Source organism: Fukomys damarensis, unplaced genomic scaffold (genome assembly GCF_012274545.1).
Source record: "Fukomys damarensis isolate Sample0158 unplaced genomic scaffold, DMR_v1.0_HiC HiC_scaffold_31, whole genome shotgun sequence".
Lineage (NCBI taxonomy): Eukaryota > Metazoa > Chordata > Mammalia > Rodentia > Bathyergidae > Fukomys > Fukomys damarensis.
In genome coordinates, this window is record NW_022900943.1 from 18,752,053 (window position 1) to 18,779,926 (window position 27,874).

The following is a 27,874-nucleotide window of genomic DNA, read 5'->3' on the forward strand; positions in this document are numbered from 1 at the left end:
TTTTTTGTTTTTTTTTTTTTTTTTTTTTTTTTGAGACATTTTCTCACTAGGCAGTCCTGGCTTGCCTCAAACTCATGGTGATCCTCCTGCCTCAGCCTCCCAAGATCTAGGATTACAGGTATGTACCAGCACACCTAGCTAGCAATATAGATTTCAAAAATGTAATTAAAAATGAAAACAGTATGGGCCGGGAGGTAGCTTAGTGGCGCCATGCCTACCTGGCAAGGGCAAGGTTCTGAGTTTGAACCCCAGTACCAGGAAAACAAACAAACACCTCTACAAACTAAAAACAGTATAACATTTATAAATAAATGTAAAGAGCATAATAAAAATACATAAAATAAAAAAATAGGTTGTAGAATAAATATCCTAGCATCATTTAAGTAAATTAAAACCCAGAGAACAGAGCCGGGTATTGTTTCTGCCTATATAAACTGATACTGACGATATTAAAGTATGAACAGGGTATGTGCCCTCCAAAGTCTTCTATGGGCTCATTGTGATGGGATAAGGATGTGTACTTTGTAGAGGAAAGATTTTTACGGTACCCTCCCTGCTTCCCTGCTCACTCTACCCCCTGCTTTTCGGTATTCCCTGAGGGTAGACAGATTGAAGGATCGATGAACTGGTTTCCGTGTGGACTTATTCTTGCCAATGGTTACCAAGAAGTAAGTTTTTCCAAGTGCTGAGCAGCCACACCCTCTACAGAAACTGGAGGCAGCAGTGAGACCCAGCAAGAGAGTCCCCCAAAGCTGGGATTAATTGGATCTCTTCGACCTTCCAGAAGGTAGAAGATTCTTTCATAAATGTGTCAGGTCTGTTACAAGTACATGACCTCGAGTCAGCTCCTGAAAGTGCAAATCTTCATCACAGAAGATGAAAGCAAAACACAAGACCTGGGTGAGCTAGAGCAGAGTCACGTATCTGGGGTTGAGTAAAATTGTTGCATTATTAGAAACGAGATATTGGCTTATTGGGCCCAAACTGGCATTCCACAGACATTTTTGTTCAAAAATTTTGGACTTTCTTGTTGACTTTTTCTTGACACACACATTTTGTTGAAAAATGTGTAAACATGCAAGTGTTGTGAGATTTCACATTTTAAAAAATCCCTTGAGAATCAGAACCTTTGGTCACCCTGGGCTCAAGGGCCAGGCTGGAGCCAGCCCTGGGGGTGCAGCACCTCAGTTGGGGTGTGTGAGCCCTGCTGACTGCAGGCCCCACTGTAGAGCTACTTCCTGCTGGGTGTGACTTGTCTGGCTCTCAGGTTGACTTAGCCAGTTCAGAGCAGCGGACAGTAGCAGTCCCACAGGTGGCCACCAACAGCTTGCCTTTCCCCTAACATTGCAGTCATGTGGTTCTAACACTACAGCATCTCAGAGGAACTGCAAGTCAGCCTGCTACGGTGCCAGCAACCTTCCTGAGGAATCGGTTTCACTTGGTTGGGCAGTATGATTCCATTAAAATGACCGTCACAAGTGTTCTCGGTCATGTGTGCCTATAAAAGATGGCTAAGTAGGAGAAGAAGGATGTACCAAGCCAGCAAAATTAATTCATACAATTCTGAAGGCAGACCACAGTCTGTCATTTGTAACATCCACAGCAACAATTCCCTAGAAACTCAGTGTAATTAAGAATTCCTGTTCATTATCTAGTTTAAAAATGGACTGGGATGGGTCCTAGACCATCTCCATGCCTGAGGCATGAAATGGGGCTGGCAGGGTGCCGCTCCCCAGGAGCTCATCTGGATGCTGAGAAAGAGCCTCAACTGCAGCTTGAGACAGGACCTTCAACCCCAAAGACTGTAGGGCGGCCTCTCAGAGGACCTCCTGTTCAGGGCTGTGGGAGAGTTGGTTCAGAAAAGGGCGTGTGGATCGAAAGGCCCGATACAACAGCTACTGCTGGAAGGAGATACTGTGCCGATCGAACAGGTACAGCCACGGCTGGAATTTTCCTACAAAGTGTTCACATCCATGGTGTAATCCAGGGAGTATGGGGAGGAGTGGCCAGGAGTTGGGGACTCACGACTTCCATAGTTTTTAGAATTCACCTCTAGGCTGTGTTTCCTCACCTGCCTGACATTCCATCGTGGGAAAGTCATTTCTTAGCCGAGTGTGGTGGCGCACGCCTGTAATCCCAGTGTTAGCCTCGCTGAGGCAGGAGGATCCCTGTAAGTTCAAGGCCAGCCTGAACTATATAGTGAGACCTTGTCTCCAAGCTCAAGTCAAAACAAACCTAAAAGAGAAAGAAAGTCATATCTTCGTGTGCAGGCAGTGTCCCTAAACACCATCTCTCCTTACATAAATATTTTTGGGAGAAACTTTAAAAAAGCCTTTTACCAAAAACATTGCTATCCATGACAGCCTCTTAAGATCATGTCAGTGCTAGTGAGCTAGTCAGTGCTCACTAGGATTTGAGATTCTCTGACTGCATTCACTGCTCCATGCCTGTGGTTTTCATTGTGTGATCGTGGGACCCTTGTGGGGAGGGACTCCAATCTCCATGCCCCAGGAAGTCAGAACTGTTTTTAGAGTAATCTTAAGACCATGCTTGCCCTTTATACTCACACCTCTCAGGGAGTTTTCCAGAACTACAAGACATGTGACATCACAGCAGACAGAATGCAGAGGCAGGCTCGAGGATCCAGCTGTCTTTGATTATACCGCACACTAAAGAGGTTTGCAAACGAAGAACACAGTGCTGTTCTTCACACTAACTTGTTTGTTGGGCTTGGAGCTGTTTGGGGAGTCTCAGTGATTTTGAAGATTGTAAAGCATCCTTGAGAACCACTGCTCTGCAGCATAGTTGGTGTCCTGCCTTGGCAGTTTCGTGGGAGTGTGCATTGGGTTCCACCTTCACTGAGGTCATGGGCAGAGAGAGGCGCTTGTGGAGTGGGGGAGGAGCTGCCTGTACTTCTGGAGGATGCCGAATCAGGAAAGGAGAGGTCAGCAGGAAGATTCTCGAGTGAAGGGGAGGGCACCAAGCAGGAGTGCAGAAGGCTCTAGGAGGAAGTCTCCCTTCCCGGGCTGCTGAGTGGATGTTTTTATGGTACAGCGGCAGGAACCAAGGCATGCTTTAGAGTCAAAACCCCCTCAAAGTAGAGTGACCTAGGCAACTCACTTGGTTGTGAAATAAAAAGTTTGGACTAAATCAAGATTTTCAACACAGTATTGTGATAAATAACAGATTATAAAACCCAAAGCAGTAATTAAAGAAAATACCAACATTTGAAACTATTCACTTAATTAAAAAGAAGGCGATTTAACATTGTCTCCTGTCAAATACCACTCTACATGCTTGAGGTTTTGGTTGTTTCTCAGTGTTGGGGGTCAGCCCAGGCCCTTACACATGTGGGGCAAGTGCTTTGCTACTGAGTCAAATCCCAGCTGTTGTACTATTTTTTTCTTAAAAAATTTTTTTAGTATATGTTTGCAATATACACAGTCCAGTCCTTGCGGGGAGTACGTAGTATACATATTGCATCTTGATTTTTCTTAACTCCCTCTCCCCTTTCTCCCTCCCATTTCCCCCACCCACGGAGTTCTGATGTGCTTTCTTGAGTGAGAGCACTGCTAGCAGAGAATGACTCAGCCTCCTGAGACTAAGACCTCGTGGCTAAGAGAAGCAAAGAGCCATTGGGAGTAGATGACTTGATAAGAGTTTTCCCAGCTCACAATGTACAGATTTAAAATGGCATTTGGTCCTATCCTGTAGACACACGCCCTCAAAGGACTGAGGAGAAATCTTTTCAGAAGGGGGTTAAGAGTTATCAGACTTCCTTAGCCACACAGGTCTGGGATTATTTCTTAACTTTGCCACCTGATATTTGTGTGTCCTTGAGCAAGAGATATAATCCCTCTGTAATCAGTGGGACAATAATGCCCAACCTCAGGACTACTGTGGTTGTTGAATGAGAAAACATATGTCAAACTGGTCACCTCATACCCAGAGCTCAGCACAAGCTGTTTGCTTTCTCTTTTCTCCAAGTGGCCAAGAAGAGAACCGAAAGACATATGTGACCACTTTGTCTTTTGGAGGTACCTCTTGATGAGAAGCGGGACTGCCTCAGAGGGGTGAGGTTGCTGTGCTTCCAAGCTCGAGAGGAGAGAAATTCATCTGTAGGTTGAAGCTAAGTCAGCCTTGAGAAGCCAACTTGGTGGCCTGTTCCTTCTGGGCAGCCGCATGGGTATCTCCCCTCTCCTCGCTCTTCCCAGGGGTCCCCCTTCTTGGGAGACATGATGAATGGACCACAACCAGTGAAGGTTGGTTCCCCATTCATCATCTTCTGACTTGCTTAGTGGGGCCATTTGCTTTCCAACAGGTGAGGTGGATGAGATGAATTACATGTTGTCAAAACAGTAAGTAATGGGAAGTTGTGGTCATTCTTCTGCTATGTAGAGGTGGAAAACATTTCAACTGAGATTCACAGCAAGCTCAGGAGATGGGCATGTATGGGTCCTCAGCTCCTCTCCCCTACTTGTCTTACTTAGTTTTTTAGATTATCACCAAAAAGTTTTTTTTTTTTTTTTTTTTTTACTATTTTCTTGGCACAAAAATATTTGGAGAAAGTACATGCAGGCTAAATTAAACATTAGTTTGCATAAATAAACATAATAGGCAGAGATCTGAGAAGACATTTTCAGGGTCCCTTGGTTAGTTCATTACATGACTTCCAATTGAAGAGGGATTTTTTTTTGGCAACCCAGAGCTCAAAGAATTAAGTGGCTCCCAAAGTCAAGCTTTACATGTATTCACAGAGGCAGAAGAGAAAGAAAAACACAGGCTTTGGAATGCAGGAGATTTGAAGTTGAATTTGGATTTCACTTTTTACTAGATTGTGACTTTGAAATACTCTTTAACTTTATTGATTGATTGGTTGGTTGACTTTATTTCTTGAGACAGGGTCTCACTATGTGTCCTAGACTGGCCTCAAATTTGCAATCCTTCTGCCTCATCCTACTGAGTACTGGGATAATAAAACGTGCTTGGACATACTTTTTAATTATGCTGAGCCTTAGTTTTCTCACCAAATTGGAGATAGAACTTATCTTGTAGGGTTAATTTTGAGACAGGGTTTTGCTAACTTGCCCAAGCTGGTGTCAAATTTGTGATTGTCCTGCCTCAGCCTCTCAAAGTGCTGGGATTGCCACCACACTCAGCTGCTATATGTTTTTGAGTTCTGCCTCTATTCTAGCTGAAAATTACTGTTTTTTGGGGAAGTTAACTAATTAATTGACTGGCTTAAATATATATAGTCAGAGCTAGGCATGGTGGCACATGCCTATAATTGCAGCACTTACAAGGCTGAAGCAAGAGGGCCACCATGAGTATGAGGCAATCCTAGGCTACATAGTGAGTTTAAGGCCAGCCTGAACTACATGGTGAGACCCTGTGGCAAAACAAACCAACCAACCAACCCAAACCAAAACAAAATATACAGTCACAAGCAGTATAAATAAACTTATAAAGAAAGAACATTAGTAGCTATAAATGCATATGAACATATATAAATTATGTAAGCATAAGATCAAGTGCAGGCTCCTTATCATGGACCGTGTAGTGGAGGGTCCAGCAGAAATTGAATCTGTGGATCACTGAAGGTGGCACCTCTAGGAGGGGGTGATAGATACCTTAGAATCACTTGGGGAGACACTCTTAGAAGGATGCCTTGTTTGAATCACCAAGCCTACGTTCCCTTAGCCCAGTGGTGGTGATCCTATGGCACAGGAATGTAACCAGCTGTTTGCTATCATTGAAAGCTCTAAAAGGTTCGCCATCACTGTCTTAGATGGATGAATAGGACTATTGCTGCATTAGACTGGCACCGTTTTCCCAATTTTCAGGAATAATTTCCAATTTCCACTCTGAATTTTTCTGTTTTGATTGGGAGTGGATTTAAAAAAAAATTTTAAATTTATTTTTAGATTTTTTAAAAAAGATTTTTAGAAAACACAAAAGACCTCAATCTTAACATGAAAATTGAGAATGTATATTCATAAAAATATAGCATTTAAAAAGTGAAGCCATTGAAGGGAAGATACTGGCAATTCATATAACTGGCAGAGGTTCATGTTTAAATGATGCGGAAATACCTCCTACAGACCAATGGAAAAGAGGAACAGGCCGTTCATATGCAGAGGAAAGTCACATGGCCAAAACAATAGACAATATGCTAATTAGTAATGAGAAAAATAAACTTTAAAACACAATGAAACATCATTGTGCATTCCTTACAAAGGCTAATGCTAAATAGACCGACAATAACAACTGACAACATGGAGTGGAACAAAATGTCAGACACAGTGGGAGGGAAGATAATTTGGTAAATTAGTCTGGAAGGTTTTGCATAATCCATTGAAGTTCAAGATACCCTTATCCTACTACCCAGAAATTCTAATCAGAAGTAGAGACTCGATAGAATATTCATTATTGCCATGACTACTATTGTGTCATTCTGTGATATGTTCTTGCTAGGTAGCTCCGGCAGGCCTTGAACTGCAGATCCTCTTGCTTCATCTTCCCCGAGTGCTGGGATTGCAGCCGTGCACCTCCACACCTGGCTTTGTTGTTGTGTTTAACGGTCTCAGGCATGACACAATCTGAAAATCCAGGGAAACTGTGGTCTGATTATACAGTGATATCCCACACTTCTAAGAAAAGACTGCACTGTAGTTTCTCTAGATGACATTGACATTTACCTATAATACTGAGCAAAGAATTCTCACGCTCAGTGTTATTCTAATTACCCAAAGAGAAGGTGACTCCATTAAACTTTCGGGTCTCCAGGATGGATATATAAGCATCAGAGACATTCAGGGAAGAAAGGCGGTCACTGCCGTAAGTGCAGTCACGTGCTGTAGCAGGACTGTGCCGATCAGGACAGCTGGTTGCCGTGTTTCATCCCCAATCTCAGTGGGTAGTTTGAATTAAGCCATGGCTGGAATATTTACATCTGGGAAATCAGTACATTCTATAAATATGAAGGTATTTTTTTATTGGGTCCTGGAGAAAGAGTTGCTAAATAGTTACCATCCTACCACTATATAAAAAATATGGTAATTTCCCCTTGAGTGAGCAGATAAGTATAGTTATTGGGGAACAGGCATATTTGGGTCTTCTCTGAGGCTGGAACTCATTGGATTTGTTAGTCAGAGCATTAGTACACTGATTTTCCTATATGTTTTATACATTACAGTAGTCTGCTCCCGCCCCCAAGACCTAACATAAAGGCTGTAAGGCAAAATAGATGCATAAATAAATAAAGGGTGTGTGGGGAAAAGTGGGAACCCTCAGATCCACTATATTTCAATATAAAGGAATGCCTGCCTACCTTGTAGCATGGGTCTACAGCGAAATAACAGTGTTACATCATGGGATTTATGGGGAAAAGGCACCAGAACCCACTGTGACTTAGTGTCCCTTGGGTGTGCTGAGTCTGTGTGTGTGAATCAGAAACATGAAGGGCGATGACCCGAGAGGGACACACGCAGCTTGCTTAGCACTGGTGGGCTGGGCCTCCTTTGGGGGAAGTACAGCCTGCTCAAGGATCTGGATCCAAGTGGCATTATTCCAAGGTGGACTGTAGCCATCAGGACTGTGCAGGGACAGTCTTCAACAGCAACACTGTGTGACAGCAAGAAGCAATGGCAGTGGCAAAACATCTAATTCCCACCTCACTTAAATATGTCTAGGACTGACCTCTTGGGTTGAGCAATTCCGGAAGGGAATGAGATGCATTTTGCAATCATTCAATTAGGTCTGTATCAAGGATACCAATTATTAGATGCATAGTTCTTGGGGAAATAGTATATGAGATGTGATAGAAATATATGGTGACTGTTTAAATAAAAATTATTATGGTAAAGTACACAGTCATGAATTCCCCTCAAAATATAGCCCCCCCTTACTTTGAACAAACTTATCCCATTGTTCTTGCCACTTACTTCAGCGAAGCAGTTCTGGAAGTCTTTTGTGAGTGCCTTTATAAGGTGTGGTGAAAGTAAGGAAAAACAACTGATAAAAACATCATGGCGCGTTCTCATCCAACTTAGCAAGATATCTGGCAGCACGAGACTTCTGGCTCTTCCACAAAGGCAAAACTGTCTAAGAAAGGTAAATGTTTCAAATCATTTCAGGACATTGAAGTAGCTACAAAAGGCTTAGTAACTGAAGACACTCATGAAAGAGAAATTCCAGAACTGCTTCAGAAAGTGGCAAGGATGGGGGGCTAAGTGTGTTCAAAGTGAATAGGAATATTTGAGGAGGATTAATGGCAGTGTGTCTTTTTGCTGTATTAAATTAAAAAAATACTTATTCATTGTATTTTTCAACCATACTGCACATTCATGTGGCCTAGTTTTCCCTTGCAGATGACTTAAGAATTGTACAGGTAAAATGTGTCTTTACATTGTAGAGCTTTGGCAGTCTCCACCTTACCATGTGGTTGAATATAGCATTGCTATCAAGGGAAAGGATTGGTATCTACCTCTGGTGTGATTCAGAAGCATGCAGGGTGATACCCACCTGTAATCCCAGCACTTGGGAGGCTGAGGCATGAAATTTGAGGTCAAGTGAGCTCCCATCTCAAAAAAAAAAAAAAGAAAGAAAGAAAGAAAAGCAAAAGCATGTGAGATACTTGTGTAGTATCCTTTCCATGTTTGACTTGAGCCCTTTAAGGCTTTAGACCAAACTTCCCATTTATAGGACATAGAGGGGACAGGAACATAAAAGAAGGCAAGAGGAAATACTCCCAGAAATTCAGAATAAGGGGTGGTCCAGAAGACAGCTGGCCTGCACTCTTCACAAAGGCGGTGTCATGCAATGAAGTGTGCTCTGTGCGGGTTGCTGTAGTCCAAAAGGCTGAAGATATTTTGATGATTTGGAAAATAGCCACAAAAGTAAATTTGGAAACAATTGTTGAATTTGACTTTGGACCAGACACTAAATGATATTAAGGATTATTGTGAATTTTCTCATGCATAATTAGAGTGCTGTGGTTAAGGAGGAGAATATCATTATTTTTGGGAGATAGCTAAGATGTATAGAAGTGAAGTGCTTTGATTATTGCTACTTACTTTCTTAGGATTTCAGTTGGCTTCCAGCTACACGATGTGAGGATTCAAAGGGTTTTCTGGAAAACTTAAGAAATGTGACAATGATTGTGTTCTCTAACAGCAGCTGCTCGTGTTCCAAAAAATAGCAGTTGGCTCCTGTTAGCTTAGAATGCCCAGTGTGACAGAGTTGTGTGTCAGTTCCGCAAAGACATGATGAGAAAGGCCACTTGCTTGCAGATGGGTGGCATTCTCTGCAGCAGACAACCCTTTGTGACACAGGGGCAGGGAGACCCAGGTGTCTGACCAGACCCCTCTCTGTCTGCAGACAGAACCGGCAGAGACTCTTCAGTTTGAAACAGGCTTGGAAGGAACACAGATTGCTCTGGTGTCTTCACTGGGAATAGCTTGATTTTCTTATCAGGGTCTTACCATCTCGACTTTGGTGCATTTGTTTAGCACCTGTGGAGCTTGAGCGAGTTGCCTGCTGCTGTCAGTGCTATGATTCACACAGCTGTCTGCCTGATTTCTTCTGCAGACAGATGTCCCCAAGTGGCCGTGTGTGCTTTCCATTTTGACAGCCTGTGTGGAGTCTCAATTCAGGGCTTTAGAGCTGGGACAATTAATTCTTAACCTGGACCTCACAGATCCATCCTGGGATGACTGTGGATGAGTTTCAGGGATCCCATGAACCCCTTGGGGTTCCAGTTTTCCAAGTCTCAGTCCTTCTGTGCCCTGCCCTACCCTACCACCTGGAGAAGGATTTCTAGCTTCCGGCGGATCCTGGAAAGAGATTACAACTCAAGAAACGTGGGAGCCACTGGTCTAGTCCAACCTTCAAGTGCCACTTAACAGAGAAACTGAGAGATCAGATCAGGAAGAGGATAAATTTTTGAAAATTTTGGGATATCTGTGTAATATTATAGAACTGACCTGGTTTCCTACTGCTGCAGACTGAGCTAATGGCCCAGTAAAATTGATTGAATGAAATACAGCCACTAGGGAGTTTTTGCTGTCAGCACAGAAACCCCAAATAGCACAGACACGTCTGGTTGAAATCCATGAGAAAGGGTACAAATTTAGGAGCATCCCCTGCAGTCTCTAGAAGCCAATGCCATGGGGGAAATCAGTTAGATTCTTTTGCCTGGATTACATTCAAAGTCTGAAAAAAAATATTTATTGCAAAATATCCATGTCCACATTCTCTGTCCTTTACCCACATTCTTCACACCCCGCCCCTCTACCTGGTTAACTGAAAAAAAAAGAAGAAGAGGAGGAAGAGGAGGAGGAAGAGAAGGAAGAGGAAGAAGAAGAGGAAGAAGAGGAGGAGGAGGAAGGGGAGGAGGGAGAAGAAAAGCAAGTTCCTTGGTAGCTCACTTTTCTTTTTGAAGTGAAAGAAAACATTCTGATGTAAGTTATTTGTGTTTACCAAATAAGTAGGAGAAGATAAAACAGATTCTTTAAAATCCAGGTGGTAGGGATGTGTGTTGGGTGGGGAACCAGGCCATTAAGCCAGGCTAGAAAGGCACAAGCACCCGGGTGCTGAGTGCAAAGCCCTGTCCGTGCTGCTCTCCAGCGCCCTTCTCTTGCTGTCACCTTAGCTCTGGTCGGCTCCTCACAAGCCGGGTGACTCAGGGGCTTTCCGCAGATCACTCTATGATTAGCATCTTCCCATGACCAAGTTTTCTTCAGGACAAGTTTTAAATATCCCGCAGAGGACATCTGGTGGATTTTACATATATACACGGGAGGAGGAGGAAGAGGAGGAGGAGGGGAAGAGGAACGGGAACGCTCATGGTAGGCGCGTTTGCACAACTCACACTGGAGGAAAATGCCTCTTTGGCTGTGGTCCCCAAAACTGTTTTCAGCCAAAGTCCAAATCGAGGGAAGGGTCCTATGTTTCTTTGACCTCAGCTTCATGTCTTTTTCGTTCACTCGTTCGTTCATCACACCCTTCTGTGTTCATCACCCATTTGAAAAATGTTCATTGAGTCCCAGTTGCCACACAGAGCTGCGCCCTCACCGTTGTACCTACCTAATCTGCGTTTGAGACTCAAGACCTTGGAGTCATTGTGGTCAGCCTTTGCCCCTCCCACTGGCTTCCGGTCCGTTTTCACCCTGCTAGGCTCATCTGACCGATTCTTCTGCGTTTAACCCACCCTGGGACCCGCTCATTTCACTGGTGCTTCTCCTGCATCTCCCACTTTGGCTTCCTCACCACTTGCCGTCTCAGGGCATCTGTACTTCTCACCCGTGTTAGAGTTTCTAGACGCCTCCCGCTCCACTGATGCCGTGTTTGCATACGGCGTGGCCACAGTGAGTGCGTCACCTGCTTTTCAGTGCTCTCTTGTATCTTGGTGCCATTATGACTTAAAAAAAAAAAACAACCAAAATCTCTTTCATTACTGCATGTTTGCGGGACCTAATGATCGTATTCATCATGGGGGCCTTTGTGACTTTTCTTGTACGTCTCCCTGAATTGTTCCCCCTTCCCTCTTTTCTGGACTAAAGATATTTTGAGTTCAAATATCACTTCTTCTGAGAGGCCCTTCCAGGCTTTCCTTCAGCTGTACCTCTGCTGATTGCAAGTGTGAATGTATGTGAATGGGGTGCCCTGTGTCACGAGGACCTTGTTTATATAGTTTACTTCTGGGGCTTTGAAAAGTCCGTGACACATGTATTTCTACTAGACGAGGATCTGCCTGGGGGCAGGAGCCAACTATGAACATCTTTCTTTGCTACCGCATGGTGCAGGTACTGAGCTAGGTACTGGGAATGGGCAGCATCCTCGTAGTCTGGCTGGATAGACAAATAGTGACTCTCTCCAGCATCACGGGGAGCAGCAATTGCATGGCACAGCATCAATGCAAGGCTTGACTCTGCTTCACAGAAGCAGAGACAGTTGAAGGAAGCAGTTCCTTATTTTAATAATTCTAAGCACATGGCTTTTATTTTCACATCTAAAGCCAAGATTTTGTTGTTGTTATTGTTACTGTTTCGAGACAGGGTCTCACTATGTAGCCCAGTCTGACCTCGAATTTGCGATCCTCCTGCCTCAGCCTCCTGAGGGCTGGAATTCCAGGTATGTGTCACCGTGCTCAGCAATGTAACCACTGAATGTGGTAGTGTTTCTTTCTCATCCCAAATCTGGCATGAATTTGACAATGTGTCATATAGTACAGGGCATCTTACTAAGAAGAATATAGGATATTTAGACTCTAATGGTTGCACATAATAGATGCCAACTTGATTTTCTAATAAAAGTTATTTCCCTATTGCTGCTACAATAACTACCGTAACAATGGATTAAAATAACAGAAATTATCAATCTATAGCCCTGGAGGCTAGAAATCCAAAATGAGTCTTTAAGAACTAAAATCAAGGTGTCAAATGCCTGGTTCTTTCTAGGGACATTAGGGGGAGAAATCTCATCCTAGTCCTTTCCAGCTTGCAGGGGCCGCCTGCATTCCTTGGCGTGTGGCCCTTTCTTCCACGATCAAAGTTCATCACTCCACTCTCTAGTTCTGTGTCGCTTGGCCTGCTTTCTGACTCGGATCCTCTCCATCCTGTCCTGAGGACCTTCGTGATTATATCAGACCCATCTGGATAATCCAGGATAATCTCTCCACTTTAATCCGACCAGCACAATCCCTTTTGGACCATCTACCGGTTCTGGGGATGAAGCCACAGACTTCTTTGGGAGGCCATTATTCAGTCGACAACAGGGGGAGTTCATTTAAGGACACTGCTGTGTCTTTAGAGTCCAAGAGAGATTGCAGCTATGTCTCTCTTTCTGTTTCCTACATCTGCTCCTGCCTCTGTGTCTGTATTCCTTTCTCTTTTTGGCAGACTGATTTCCTCTGCAACCCAGCCAATGCTGTATGTGGAAGCACCACTGCTGACAATTCCTGAGGTCACACATTAGGCTTATCTCTAGTTCAGAGACCACAGGGAAAGGCTGATTGGCACACTCGGGTCAATGCCACCCTTGCCAAAGATGCAGCCAAAGGTAAGGGTGTGGCCACAGGGTAGCTCTCTCCCACGCTGTACAAATGCTAGCAGGAAGCCATCTCCAGGGATGTAGAGGCAAACACTAAAAATTGGTCCTCACTGCAGGGTGACAATTTACTAGGAAACAGAGTAAGATAGCAACGTTCCTGATAGAATGTACTAGTACTTACCCAGCATTTTTCAAATAGAATCTAAGAAATATTTCTTGAGTTTAGTTGTGAAATTTCTCCCCAAAATCTTTTTATCACAGGGTTTTATCACCTCTGCCTGGAGTATTGCAGTCAGCTGAGCTGTGCCTTCCTCCTCCCCCGTCATGGTTTTTATTTGTTGTTGTTTGGTGGTACTTGGTATTGAACCCAGGACCTTTTTGCACTGAGCTACATTCTCAGACCTTTTACATTTCTAATTTGAGACAGGGTCTTGCTAAGTCACTCAGTTATCCAGGCAGCATTCAAATTTTTGATCCTCCTGCCTTAGCCTCTCAGAGTGCTAGGATTATGGGAGTACACCTCCACCCCTGACTGCCATGTCACATTTTTACATGCCATAGTTTTTGTCCATGATTTTTCAGTCACTTTCTTCTTATTACAGAGTGAAGTTCACTGATGTATAAAATGGTGAATCCTCGGTTCTGCATATGGGCAGGACAATAATAACATTCATCTTAATGGATGTGTGGGCAAGATGAGGTGAATAGAAGGGACTGTTGTATTTTCCAAAACATCTCTGGTGTGGATCCTCTGTCTTGCTCAGGTCAGCTGCCTACTCTTCCCCCAGACATTTGTCACAGATATTTTTGTGGCTGAGCCTTTGAATCATCGGGGACTCCAGCCCTGGAAATTCCCTTTAGTCCCACTTGGGTGCCTTCAGGCTGCAGGCTGCTCACCTGTCCTCTGCAGTCTAGGAGAAGGTCTAGTGTGTTCCACTCAGGGTCTTGGAGCAGTTCCGAGTCCCACTTCCTGTCCAGATGCATAAACCCTCCGTGTGGCCTTCCTGTGGCCATGTTGCTCCTGCCTGAGCAGTTTGGATGCGGATGAGCTAAGCTTAGGCCTCTCAGTCCCATTTTCTCAACAGTTCTAATTAAATAATGAAAACATGTAATTATCTTTTTAGTTACGATTGTCTTGGCATTTTAATAAAAATTTCAGTTCTTCCAGAGGAACAAAGTCTCAACAGTTCTAATTAAATAATGAAAACATGTAATTATCTTTTTAGTTACGATTGTCTTGGCTTTTTAATAAAAATTTCAGTTCTTCCAGAGGAACAAAGTAGCTATTTGGAAGGCATTGATTATATTTATGCCTGAAATTATAATTTCATGACATTAGTATTTAAACTGTCTCTACCATTTCCATGTCCTTTTATTCTCCCTTTCCCCTTTCTCAGGGGAGATGATTTGCCATTGCAAGGCTGGAATATAGAGGTGATGCCTGCAGTGACCTCTGAGTGGAAAGAAGGCAAAGAAAACCTTCCCTGCTGATGTCTGTTGACCTCTACTCAACTCTGCTTAGGTCACTTTAGGTTACTCCTGTGCACAGCATTTGGATTTATCTGCTTTTTGATTTTTGAGACAGGGTCTCACTGTGTAGCTCAGGCTGGCCTTGAACTCACTGTATAGCCCAGGCTGGCCTTGAACTTGTGGCGATCCTCCTGCTCAGCCTCCCGAGTGCTGGGATTACATGTGTGGGCCACCACACTTGACTTGAATTTTTGAAAAGAAAAAACACACACGCGCACACACACACAAAAGCAAAAAAAAACTCTGTTGCAAGATTTTACTCTAGTTTGAGGTACCATCTTGTCTTTATTATTCATATATAAATACACCCATATCTATGTCTAGCTTGGTTTGTATAAAAATTGGATTAGACCATATATTTTGTGTGTTTCTTTCAAAGAAGACTTAATAATATACCAATGACATTTCTTCATGTGAATATACAAAAATTTAATTTTGTATTTATTATTTTGGGTTTTTTTCTGAGATATGGTTGCGGTATGTAGCCCCAGGCTAGGCTCAAACTTATGATATTTCCCCTGTGTCAGCCTCCTGAGCACTGGGGTTAGAGATGTGTACTGTTATGCCTAACTCACAAAGTTTTAGTATCTTTAATGCCTCTGTGATATGGCATAATTGATTTATCCTTTTCTCCCGTTGACCAGTTCAGATGTTCCAGTTGGCTCTTGAAATCTGATTCCTTTACTTTAGAAGATATTAAATGTTACTACCCCCTACTCTTATCCACAAATTTATTTGGCATTTCTGTTTTTTTTTGTTTGGTACCAGGGATCGAGCTCGGGACCTTGAGCTTGCGAGGCAGGTTGCAGAACCACTGAGCTAAATCCCCGGCCTATTTCTGTTTTTTTTTTTTTTTTTTGAGGCAGTCTTACTGTTTAGTCAGGCTGGCCTTGAACTCATGATCCTCCTGGGCGCTGGGATTATAAGCATGTGCCACCAAATCACTGTGTTATAGGTTGACTGTACCCCCACCCCACCCACAATTGATATGGTGAAATCCCAGCTCTGAGTACCACAGAATGGAGCCTCATTTGGGACCAAGGTCTTTGTAGGTGATACCAGTGAAGGGTGAGGTCATGCCCAGGAGTAGGGCAGGCATAACTAGTTAACTCATGATCCTCCTGGGCGCTGGGATTATAAGCATGTGCCACCAAATCACTGTGTTATAGGTTGACTGTACCCCCACCCCACCCACAATTGATATGGTGAAATCCCAGCTCTGAGTACCACAGAATGGAGCCTCATTTGGGACCAAGGTCTTTGTAGGTGATACCAGTGAAGGGTGAGGTCATGCCCAGGAGTAGGGCAGGTCCATAACTAGTGTCTTTTTCAAAAGGGGAAATTTGGAGATTGTGCACAGGGAGAATAGCTCTGAAAGTGGGAGCAGAGCTCAGATACTTCTACACCCAAGGGTACCAAGGGTGGCCAGCACCCACCGCAGCTGGCCAAGAACATGGAATGTGCCCTCCCTCATTGCCTGCAGAAGGAACAGCCCTGTGGGCACCTTGACCTTAGACTTCTGGCCTCCAGAACTGAGATTATACAATCTATTGTGTCCCCTACCCCATACTGGGAATTGAACTCAGGATCTTGAGCTTGCCAGGCAGGTGTGGTGATGCTGAGCTAGATCCCTGGCCCAATACAATGTTTATACCACCTAATTTATGGTACTGTGTTAAGGTTGCCAGAGCAAAGTAGTATACTTATTGGGTTTTGTGTGTGTGTGTGTGTGTGTGTGTGTGTGTGTGTGTGTGTGTGTGTATTAGGGATTGAACTCAGGATCTACATCATAGTCTGTTTAAAATTTTGAAGTAGGGTCTTGTTAAGTTGCCCAGGTTGGGCTCAAACTTGTACTTTTCCTGCCTCAGCCTCCCAGAGTCTTGAGATTACAGACATGTGCTATTAAGCCTGGCTTCCTACAGTTAGCATTCTTTTAAAGTAGCTGTTTAATATTTGAGACAAAGGATGTTGGAGCAACAGGCTCTGATTTTGAGCGAGGCCTTTCTAGAATGACTTCACGGTGTCACGGTATCTGTCTGAACAACGTGATGAAAAGTGATTTCGGTAACACAGCCCAAGGGCTGGAGGAGTGGCTTAAGCCCTAGAAAATAATAATGTGCTATATGTTTAGGTAGAGACCACATTAACCTTGATCAAAGAAAAATAAAGAAGGAATAGTTACTGAGATTTCTAATGATAAGGGTGGGGTAAGCCAGGCCTTTCTTTATATGGTGAGCCATATTCTGGCTTTTTAAATCAAGTGAGGTAATATAAACAAGTAATAACAAATTATTTCCAGAGAACATACTCTTCTCCCTATCTCCAGCAATATTTCCTTCAAGGTAAACTCATGTTTGTGAAACAGGAGGCAGAACCACTGAGCTGAATCCCCAGCCCATGGAAAACTCATGTCGATTTAAATCTGAGATTTTGGCAGTAAATGATTGTTTTTCAGGGCACATTGTTGAATGTTGCCAGTTCTACCTCAATATAAGTATTCATAAACATAGACAAGTTGCTTTTAGAAAACTGTGTCAAGCATTCCTTGTTAAAAAAAAAAGCAAAACAACCTGAGCATAGCAAATGGGTGGGCTACAGGTGAATGGAGTCAGGACCAATTCTTGGTGTCGGAGTTCATTCTGGGAATGCAGCCCCTGAGGCTGGGACTCCCTGGAAGCTCTGAACAGGATGGAGCATCGTGACATTTTGGTGCTTATCAAATTCCTACTCTCCTTTGCGGTAGAGTCCTCTCCTGTCCAATCAAATATGTTCTCAGGGCACTTTGCAGTGTAGCGTCTTCATAGGTCTTCACTTTCCTACAGCACAGGCCACTGTCATTCCTTTGAACTCCTACTCTCATATTTTTCATGCTCTATTTCTTAGGCAACTAAGTAGTGAAACTATATATGATTACATTTTCATTATAGCTGGATTAAAAACTCCATGGAACCCCAAACTTTTCTTAATTTCTTCATCTTGGAACACTACTGGGCGTATAATAGGTGCTCAATAATTTGTTTTGGAATAAAGAATTAGACAGGTGTGGCTATAGTACTAGCTACATGGGAGGCTGAGGCAAAAGAATCACCTGAGTCTGGGACCGTCAGCCTGGACAATATGCTGAGACTTTTTCTCAAAACAATAAAATGCATATGTATTTTATAATTTCTCTTCCCATTTTTGAAATTAAAATGTTTGTAAGGGCAGGGGACATTGCTTACTTAATGGTTACAAGGTTACTGAATGGAAATGACATTTAGCCCCTCCTCCCCATCTGTCAGCTCTCTCAAGGCCAATCTAACGAAAAAAAATGTAATAATATATATTAAAATGAATAATGAAAACATGCTTGCTCTGTACCTTTACTGTGAAAGAAGTTCCTCTTGTTTCTCTCTTCTAATCAAACTGCAACCATAAGTCTCTCCTACTTAGAAATTGTAGAATCACTATGTCTTTTTTTTTTTTTTAATAATCTTTGGTATGGGTGTCCAAGGCTGTAGTCTATGTAAGGGTCTCCTCGGGGTGGTTACTGAGTAAAGGAATCTAGAGGTTTAGACAGTAGGGAGTGGTAGGGACTGTGGGAGAAGGTGAAATGATTCATCTGATTATAGTTTGTGAGAATGCAAGACTTATCACTAGGTCTTCAGATGTTTTGAGAGATACCAGAAATTTAGAATTATATATGAAATCGAGAAGATTCAACATGTTTCAGATTTATGAAAAATCATAGTACTGGCCCATAGCATTCATTCTTTGCTGATTACACTTGTGTGGCTAGGTAAAGTCCAACAGGCCACCAGTTTGTAAACCTGGTCAACTGAAACATATTTATGAAGCCCTAAGAAGTTCTATCTAGGAATCCCCAAACTTCTTAGCATGAGGGTGGTGGAAATCAGATGGAGACAAATAAATTCACAAGGAAGTCCAAGTCATGTTTTAAACTACTGAGTTTTTTTTTTTTTAATTGCAAAACATTTCTTACAGAAATTTCAGAAAGTTTTTCCCGTATCTGCCAACTTCTTCTTTGAATTATATGCCTAAACAAACAAGCTCAAAGTGCATTGTGAATCTGGTAATAGACCTTTAAAAAAGAACAATTCCTTTAAGGATTTATATATATTTATAGTGTCAGTAGATATGCAAACCGCCGTCTATCCATATGCAAAGGAGGAAATCAAAATCATCATATTTATAGGAATTCATTTAAAAATGAAATCTGAATAGTTTTTCCCATTAGAAACTATGGTTAGAACATTTACAAATAAGAGTCTAAGTGCTGTGTTACGAAATGGCCGAGGGTGCTGCGCTCCGTGTTACACTGTGCTGGCAGCAGTGGAAACTAAGGTCAGATGCTATGGCGAGTGGAAACAGGCAGCTGAGTCTTCACACAATGCTAAGGTTCCCTTTCTCTGACTCTCCCTCACACAGATCCTGCGTGTGGGTCCAGGATGATGTGACTAGCCAATGTCCATGCGCATGTCATTCGGGAGATCCCGAGTAACCCCGAAGAGAGGGAGTTCCTCTTCCCCTGCTCCCCGTTATTTCAGGTGTACATGCTCACTAAGTCAGAATCAAGAAATGTGATCCCAGGTTGCCCTAGGTCGGAGGTCCCTGGTCATTCCGTTGGCAGTGCTGTTGGCAGGTGCACTTGTGTGGACAGCACAGAGCTTGAGAACATGAGTTTAAGCTGGGCTTTGTTGCTTGTTCTCATGGTCCCAGCTGGGAGGCTAAGGTAGGAGGATCACTTGAAGACCATCCTGGGCAACATAGCGAGACCATGTCAGAAAAAAGAAAAGGAAAAGAAAAACCAGAAGGAACAAAACCCGACTTTGAATGTCTTGGTGGTGGCATGTGTATTTTCTCACCCCTACAGGCCTTACTTCTGTTGTCTTTCACCTTTCTGCTCTGGATCTGGCCCCGGGGTTGAGTTTGCAGTCCCTCCGTCTAGATGTGGGTGCACGGTGAGATGGTGAAGGTGTGAGAGACTTATGGGATTCGAGTAGGCAAAGAATTGGATGAGGTGGAGGCATGCATGAGCCAAGTCAGGAGAGGCTGAATTAGAGGGAAAATGAGGCCTGGGCTAGAGTCTGAGTATTTGGCTTTCCCCCAGTAGTTTTCACTTGCAGGGTGGGGTCCACAAGGTGCTAAGGTTGAGGAAGTCAAGATCTGTTGGCCTTACAAAGAAAGACCCTACTGTCTTGCTGAGGAAGGAAGCAAAGAGGCCGAAGGAGGCTGCACCCCCAGGCCCATGGCTGAATTTCCCTCTTCTTCTCAGCAGCCTCCCCCGCAGGATGGCTGGGGTCATGGTGGCACTGAGGTTCCCCGAAGCCTACTGACTTCTAGACACACACAAGTCATTTTCCCTTTCCAGCACACAGACTGCCAATACATACTGGTGGCTGGTCAGACCTGGTAAGTTAGGAAAAGGGAAACTCATCCACTGTTATTGCATGTGGATTACCTGGTCCCCTAACTGTCTCTTAGACAACACACTGAAAAATGTTTCATCTTGATTTTGTTAGCAATGATGTGTGCAAGGAAATCATCAGTGAAAGGTAACTCAGTTACTTTCTGAAAAAGCAAAGGGGAAAAAACAATTAAAAATCTTGTTTTTCTTAAATCAAATCCAACTCTTTCTTTGGTTGATTCCAGTCCAAGACACAGAATGTTTGACTTATTTAAGGGGGGGGAGGGGGAGAGGAAAAGAGAGAGAGAGAGAGAGAGAGAGAGAGAGAGGGAGGGAGAGGGAGAGAATGAATTTAGGTCAGATTGAGCTTTGAGAAGTTTCCCCTGCTCATTTTAGGAGTAGTCATTCGCATGACTGTCCAAATTGGATTCCCTGTTTCCCTGATATTGAAATGGTGATTTCTTTAAAGAGTAATCTATTCAGAGTCACCTAGTGCTCAGTGGCACACCTTCCGCTCCCAGGGTGGGCTCACATAGGGAGAGAGTCACAGGGGAAGGCTATGTCCGGTCACGGGACACCCTCATTCATAAAGATCTGCGGACCGATGCCCTGTCATATCAGGGCTTTTTTTTTTCATCTCTGGTTTATCATTTGCACCCAGTATCTCTAAAGAATCCAAAGTGTGTCAAAGATGCACGAACACATAGACCTTGGTCATCCCAAGTGGCTCTGGCTTGCCAACTCCGGGTCCCGTGGCTATGCAGACTGCAGTTAATACTCTTTCGTATTATTGGCTCAGAACTTTAAAAAAAGATTGATAAAAACCCCTTAATAATTTGTTTTTAATTTTTAAAAATTGAATATAATCCCCAGTGTAAGAATCCCAACAGTTTGAGTGAGTTTCCTACTGGGTTTAAGCATCACAGCAGGCAATAGTAAAATGTTAAGTACCTTAGAAAGTCAAAAGAAATGTGGAAAGCCATGCATGTATTTTGTTGACACAAAATTAAAACTGGGTTAGAGAAAGATTACTTCATGTAAGTCACATTGTTGTTAAATATAGTGAGTTATAATGCAACATCTAGGCCAAATATATAACTTCCTACACACTCGCATCACTTTATCTAGAAATGACATAGTGTTACTCAAAGAACATATTTGTAAAATACTGTGCACTGCTTCTGCATTGGGTCAGCAGATGTAAACAAACAGCTAATTCAACTGGAGTTGAAAATGTTAAGTTCACTTGTCATGTAGTCTCTTGCATAACATGCCAGTTCATCTTTTACAGAATCACAACTCGCCTACCACAGCGCAGGGGACTTGGCAGAAGATGTACACCAGCTTATAAGAATATTTTACAGTGGTCTGAAGGAATGTAGAAAACATAAAGCAGGTCAGGAGCAAAAATGCCCGTTGCACGAGGATGCTAAATAACATGGAATGGGGAACATAGTTAATCCTTGCAACATGTGCTTCTTTATTGAATGTTACAGATTTATAAATGATTATAAAGCTGTCCTGTAACGTTCATTAATACAACCACATGCTACAGCTATGCTGAGTTATACACAGGTTACATATATGTTAACATGTGTTTTATAATACAGCATTGCCCAACATATCCTATGGTATAGCCTATAGATATAGCATGATGGATGACTGGATAATATTTTCTTAAATTAAACAGCCCAGACATTCAGGAAGATTAGACTGTACAGCCTCAGAATAAAAGAAAAACAATGTACTATCCAGTTATCTACCATAATATTATCTATAGAGACCATATTTCAAGATACATTTGAAACATTCAGAAAAACACATTTTGTGTTTTTGAGTACATTTTCCTCACTTGATTATTCTTACACATGTATTTTAAAAGGGTAGCTTTCAAAGTGCTAAATAATGTCCTGGCCCTGCAAGCTTAGACTTTAAAAAAAATCCAGTTCTCTAAAGTGCTGCATTTGAATTGCTAATATACCTTTTGGCTTGCAGAAATAGCCGTGACAGTTGTACACAGCTTTCCCCACTTAAATCCATCAAGAAAGGGTGCTTTAGACTATAAATATAAAGTATGTGACTTAATCAGGAAACGTCTGTGGTGATTTTCATAAAACATCCTTAATTTTTTTCCCAAAAGGAACAAGCAATTTAGAACAAATCATTACATACAATAGTATATAAAAATTGGCACCTCTGAAGCAGACGATTAAACCCAAGCCATTACTTCCTTGAGCTCTCTATGACTTTATTTACAGTCCTCAATAACTTGCTGCTCATGAGTTGCTTAATTCACAGAAACAGATAATTATTAACATCCCCTCGATTAGGGACACGGTGGAATGAATGAGCCGAGCACGAGTTGACTATACAAGGCCACAGAATCAATGCCACACTGGTGCGCAGACAACCCGGATGTGGAAGGAGATGGGACTGAGGAATGACACACGTGTGTGCACACAGGAAGGAGATGGCTTGTGAAAATTACACAGTTTGTGTCTAAAGTCATTTAAATTTGGCTTATATACTTCACACACTTCACCAAAGATGTTAGTACTTAATTTTCATGCACAACAAAAGGACCAGGTAGTCACAAGATCAGGACTGTTAGGTATTTAGTTTCCCAGGTCGTATTCTTTGCTCTCTGGAAATCACGATGAATGGAAACACTGGTGCTCGTCATGTCTTCCCCCCACTTCCAGTATGGTCCAGTATGAGGCACTGGAGGTGTTTGGTGTCCTGCTCTATGGTCAAAGAATATTACTTTTACCTCTTGCTTGGATTCCTTTAGAGACTCTCTCAGAGAGCCTTTGGCTTTGTGAGTGTACTCACTACTCGAAATGATCAAACATTAGGATGTAAGGACATTGAACTAGCCACATCTAATCTAAGGAATAAAAGTAACAGAACCTTGGTTCAGACTGGTGCTGAGACTTGGCCTTCCTGAGAATCTCAGAGAAATGGTCTTAAAATATAAAGTGCCTGTTATGACCATACTGATTATGAACAAACATGGATCCTGTTTCTCATCACCATTCAATATGGAACCAGGGCTCTCTGAACCCTTTGAAGTTATATTGCAATGACATTACACATGCATGTACATTTTGGGGGTGAGGGGAATGTCCAGAGTATTCATTGATCCTCACAGGGATTCATGATGTGGGAAATTTAAAAGACACGCGCTTTATTCACAGACTAAATGGGTATTGACAGAGAGGGAAATTTACCAATTTGGGGTCCAAAAAACTAAAAAAGTCCCTAGAGCAGAGCAAATATAAAACAAAAAAAATTACTTTTGTTTTGTTTTTGTTTTTGAGATAGAATATTGCTGTGTAGTCCAGGTCAGCCTTGAACTTACTAGGTAGCCCAGGCTGGTTTTGAACTGACAATCCTCAAGCTTCAGCTCCCGAATGCTGGAATTGCAGGTATGTGGCACCATGCCCAACAGCAGCAGTTACAAATGAAGGAGTTGAAAGTTAGTGATTCACCTAAATACCAAGGAGTTAAAAGGAATTCTCTGTGTATGTGAACTTGTCACTCTTTCTCTACTGAAAGGGTTGCTCAGGTTTTTTTTTTTTTTTTTTTAATATTGAAAGGCTAGGGGTTTTGTCAATGAATTTTCTTGATTTCACAAAATAGGATATAATTTGTTATTTACAACTGCAATTAAATGAAAGAACCAGGTAGTATCTTGGACCAGGAACCTCAAGTCATTTTTCTTAAAGGTATTTTTGGTAGTGGGGATCGAACTCAGGACCTTGCACCTGCAAGGCAGGTGGTGGCACCACTGAGCCAAATCCCCAGCTCTTAAAGTTTGTTTGTTTGTTTTTGTTCATTTGTTTTGTTTGTTTGTTTTAAACTTCAGTGATCCATATAGCAATCAGAAGATTTGAGGGGTCAAGATTTCTTTATCCCAATTCAAATCCAGGTTCTGATCTACAAACTTATGCTTCTGTTCCAGAGTCCATAGTACGATCCGGGTTAGAACCGTATATCTGTTCCAATTGTATAAATCATTTTATAGCTTTGTGTAAGAGAAACTAGAATAAATGAGATGGATAGTAAGTGGTTTGGGTTAAAAAGGTGCAGCAGGCGGGTGGTGAGTCATTTTGACAGCTCTTGTTTGGGTCAAGGAAAAGTTAAGGTGATGGAGATTTAAAAAATCATAATTTCAAAATTTGGTCTAATAGTATAATGTACTCTCTGAATGGAATTTCTTGGACATTAAAAAATCGTGGCTATATCTCCAGGAGATAGAAAAGTATGAGCCTCTTAAAGCTCTCTATTTCTGTTTATATACTGTATATAAACATGTGTCTCTCTGTAAATGCATATATACGTATATAAGCAGCATAGCATACACTATAGAATTCTTTATATGATTTATTTGCCTTCTATTTTGGCCTACTTTTTTTTTTAATATAGCTCTGTGTGTAAGAAAAATATTCATGGTGTGCCTGCAACTGATGGCTTTGGGTTGATACCAAATTCCCAGTCAATTCTAAGGTTATTTATGGTTTTGAAACTTCCTTAAAAAGTACTTTGGAACGTTTCCATAAAAAAGATACCAGCCCTTGAAAAACTCCAATTAAATTTATGCTGAGCTCAGATTGGATGGCAAAACTCTAGGTATGAAAATATCCACATATAACCATGTATTCATATACAAAATAGTCATGTGATGGGAGTGTGGAAAATTGGCACTTACGTCCGAGGGGTGTTTAGAGGACACGGTGGGGTCATGCAAATGATGAAGGTCACACAGCAGCAAAACACATGACACAAATGGTGAGAATAGCGATATCCCATATGGCAACTTTAGGTTAGTTCTGCCCACTCTTTTTTTTTTTTTTAAATTCAATATTACATATTCAATGAATGAATTCATTGATGACAGGTGAGATACAAAATAAATTTTAAAATATAAAATTATTTAATTACATTCGTCCTGAGCTTGCTTGACTATGCCCACTGTATATCGTCAATCATGTGACTTTTGTTTTTAACATCAGCTCTTTTCTCATTTCACTTGCAAGACAAAAGGCATTTCTGTTCCCTTATTTTCTCCAAAAAAAGATAAAACAGTTGTGGCACCAGAAGTGAATATATAAGACAGGTGAACTATGACTGTTACCTTGTTTTTTCTTTAGAATGACCAATTACAGAAGTGTTGGCATGAGAAGGATGTGGGACGTTAGGTAGAACTGCTTGCTGCCGGCTTATACTGAATAAAAAGGATGCTCTTCATCAGTCACCAGTGATGGAGCCAATGTGAAAAGAAAACAGAATTGAAGTTTAGAATATCTCATTTTGTATGCTGGCTGTTTTATTTTATTTAGCCCTGCAACCTAAAACTCTTGATAATGGGCAGAAATCACAAGATGCCTCCTGGTATAGAGAGTGCTTGGAGCCCCCTGGTGCCCCGAGCTCAGGGCTGCCTGCAGAGACTGATACACATTCATCTCTAGCCTTTCCTCTCCCCGTCTTTCTCCTCCCTACCCAGCAGAGGCGAACATGCCCGAACTCCCCTGCGTTTGGCACTGGGTCAGATCTGTGGCCCAGAAGTCACCACTGTATTAGCGTCTCCCAAAGCACTGCGAGTTTTGTTCAGCTAAGAATAAAACGGGGTACGACTGGAGGGAGGGGCGGAAAGGTGGAGTTTGGGAGCAGTTTTAGGGCTGGAGTCGCAAGCTTTCCGCAACTCCGAGTAGGAAGGTTTTAGTTGTGCTTGCTTTCAAAGCTGTGGAAAGCCGATGTTCTGGACAGTCTCCTCATGGACAGGCTGTCCCCTCGGCCCTCCGGCTTGGAGGACTTGCTCCTCTGGAAGGGATTGCGCAGGCTTGCTGTGTTCCGCTGCCTGTCGAGTCTGTCGCTGATGGAGAAGCTCTTCCTGGTGTGTGCATACGCCGCGCTGGGCTCCTCCTCCGAGTAGCTGTTGGCGCGCTCGATCTTGGGAACCGCGATGTTGTTGGACAGGGCGCGGTCTGAGCTGTCCCCTTCCTGGGAGGTTATCGCGATGGTGGCTCTCCGGCCTCTGGCCTCATTCTCCTCACTGTCAGAGGCGGGGTGACTCAGTTCTGCCTCTCGCTCGGGGTGGCAGCACGATAAGTCCTCCACTTTGTCCCCCAGCGCCCCGGGAAAGGTGGCGCTGTCGGCAGTCACTCGAGGGGCGTTGACACACCGTGTGTCGATGCAGTCTGTGATACTGGTATATTCCGCCGTTTTCACGGGCACCCCAAAGTTGGCGTAGTAACTCCTCGAAGGAGAAGACATAAAGCTATGCGATTTCACGATGGGGGCCTCTTCCAGCAGAAAGGGCGCGGTGGCCAGGTAGCGGCTGCTCTTGGAGCGCTCGATGGCGTGGTACGTCGGCGGGTCGGAGTCCCAGGGGTTGTGGCACTCCGGGAGAGGGGTGTAGTCCGAAGAGAAAGATCTAGCGTCCGTGGAGGTAAGGTCTTCGCAGTCAACGCTCCGGCTCGGGGGCCTGTCTGTGGGCACAAGGGTCGCGTAGGCACTGCTGGAAGGGGCCGTGGAAGGGGCCAGCGTGCAGAAGCTCGGCTCGCCCAGCCCGAGGATGTTCATGGAATTGTCCAGGGGGTCGATGTCACAGTGGAGCTCATCCATGGCGGAGACATAGATGTCGATGCACGACGATGGTCTTCTGGAATCAGGAGCGATGGCCAAGGAGTTCATAGGCGCGGCAGGAGCTTTGGATTCTTTTGCTACCGAGTGGGAACTAGTAGCCCGGTGTAGGCTCAGGGACCTTTCTTTAAAAATACTCTCCAACTTTTCTATACCACCTTTGTCTTTCATATTGACCGCATAGAACGAATGGCTTCGCATACGGGGCATTAAGGTTGGAGAAGTTGGGGACAAGGTCTCCTCACCTGCAGGGTCGATGCTCTCTTGGAGCTTGAAGGTGTTTCCCTCCTGGCTGTTGAAGCTGCTCTGGCGGACTATGTAGGCGGCGTCCGTGCAGTCGGAGGAGGTCCTCGAGCGGATTTTGTTGGACTCAGCCCGCTCCAGACCGGTCAAGCGCTCCAGGGCTGTGGTCATGCGCCCGATGAGGTCCTCGAGCTGTGCCAGCCGGATGTCCACTGTCTGGAGGGAGGCCTTCATCGAGTGCTCTCTCTCGTTGACTTCCTCCAGCCGCATGGACATGTTCTCCACCCTGTGTGAGAAGGAGAGAGTGAGTCCTCTGCCGCGGGTTTGGAGAGCAAAGACAGAGGGCTTCCAAGCTATGCCCACACTGGGTGCCAGCCTGGCTGCTCTCCCGCAGGGAAACTGGGGAGGGGGTCACAGGGAGCAGAGGGGCAAGGGAGGAGGGCACATTGATCCTGTCCTTGAGAGTCACAGGATGCAAATCTTTTTGTGCTGGGGGAGGCTTTAGAGATAATCTAGTCCAGTGGTTTTTCCTTTTTCTTTTAATTTTTATTTTGAGTCCGAGCCTAGCTGCATTGCTGCTGCTGGTCTACACTCCTAGACTCCAGCGATCCCCCTGCCAAATAGCTGGGACCGAGGCATGTGTCACCATGGCTGGCATAACCCAGTAGTTCTTAGCTTTCTGCTTAGCATGCCCTAGGTTCTGGGTTTTCCTCTCTTTTAGAGCTGGAGTGTAACAAAGAACAGAACAGCTTTATTCTTCCTGCTTTTCTTTCTGGAGCTCAGCACACACAGGGTTTGTATTTGAAATAAAAAGATGATGCTCTCTTGGCACAAATGCATCTGATCACCGGCCCAAGAGCTGTGAAATATCTTCTTGTCATAGCCTCCCAGTGACCTGTCCTCAGTCGCAGGATCCAAAGTCAGAGAGAAAGCCAGCAGGTGCGAGGCAGTGCAGGGACAGTCTGTGGAGGAGGCAGGACCTGCCATGGGCATAGGGAG

At 43.4% G+C, this 27,874-nt stretch overlaps 2 protein-coding genes and 1 long non-coding RNA gene across 21 annotated transcripts in view; 1 reads left to right on the forward strand and 2 right to left on the reverse strand.

Annotated features, from left to right (window-relative positions):
- Nucleotides 1–27,874, forward strand: part of LOC104872274 — a 202,701-nt gene that overhangs the window by 112,411 nt on the left and 62,416 nt on the right. The gene's annotated exons all lie outside the window — the stretch shown is intronic.
- LOC104872275 lies at nt 6,376–9,866 on the reverse strand. Its single transcript, XR_783110.3, has 3 exons — nt 9,075–9,866; nt 7,944–8,103; nt 6,376–6,599 (listed from the first exon to the last, which is right to left on the reverse strand). It is a non-coding gene; the product is annotated as an uncharacterized LOC104872275 (long non-coding RNA).
- Trpm3 (transient receptor potential cation channel subfamily M member 3) overlaps nt 23,784–27,874 on the reverse strand; it is a 506,665-nt gene continuing 502,574 nt past the window's right edge. For 16 of the 18 annotated variants that reach the window (XM_010638482.2, XM_010638475.2, XM_010638483.2 and 13 more), the window contains one exon: nt 23,784–27,161. In XM_010638482.2, coding sequence (XP_010636784.1) covers nt 25,709–27,161 — 1,453 coding nt within the window. In that variant the 3' untranslated portion in view covers nt 23,784–25,708. The remainder of the gene's footprint in view (nt 27,162–27,874) is intronic. The other 2 variants (XM_010638484.2, XM_019209662.2) reach the window with 1 other exon arrangement.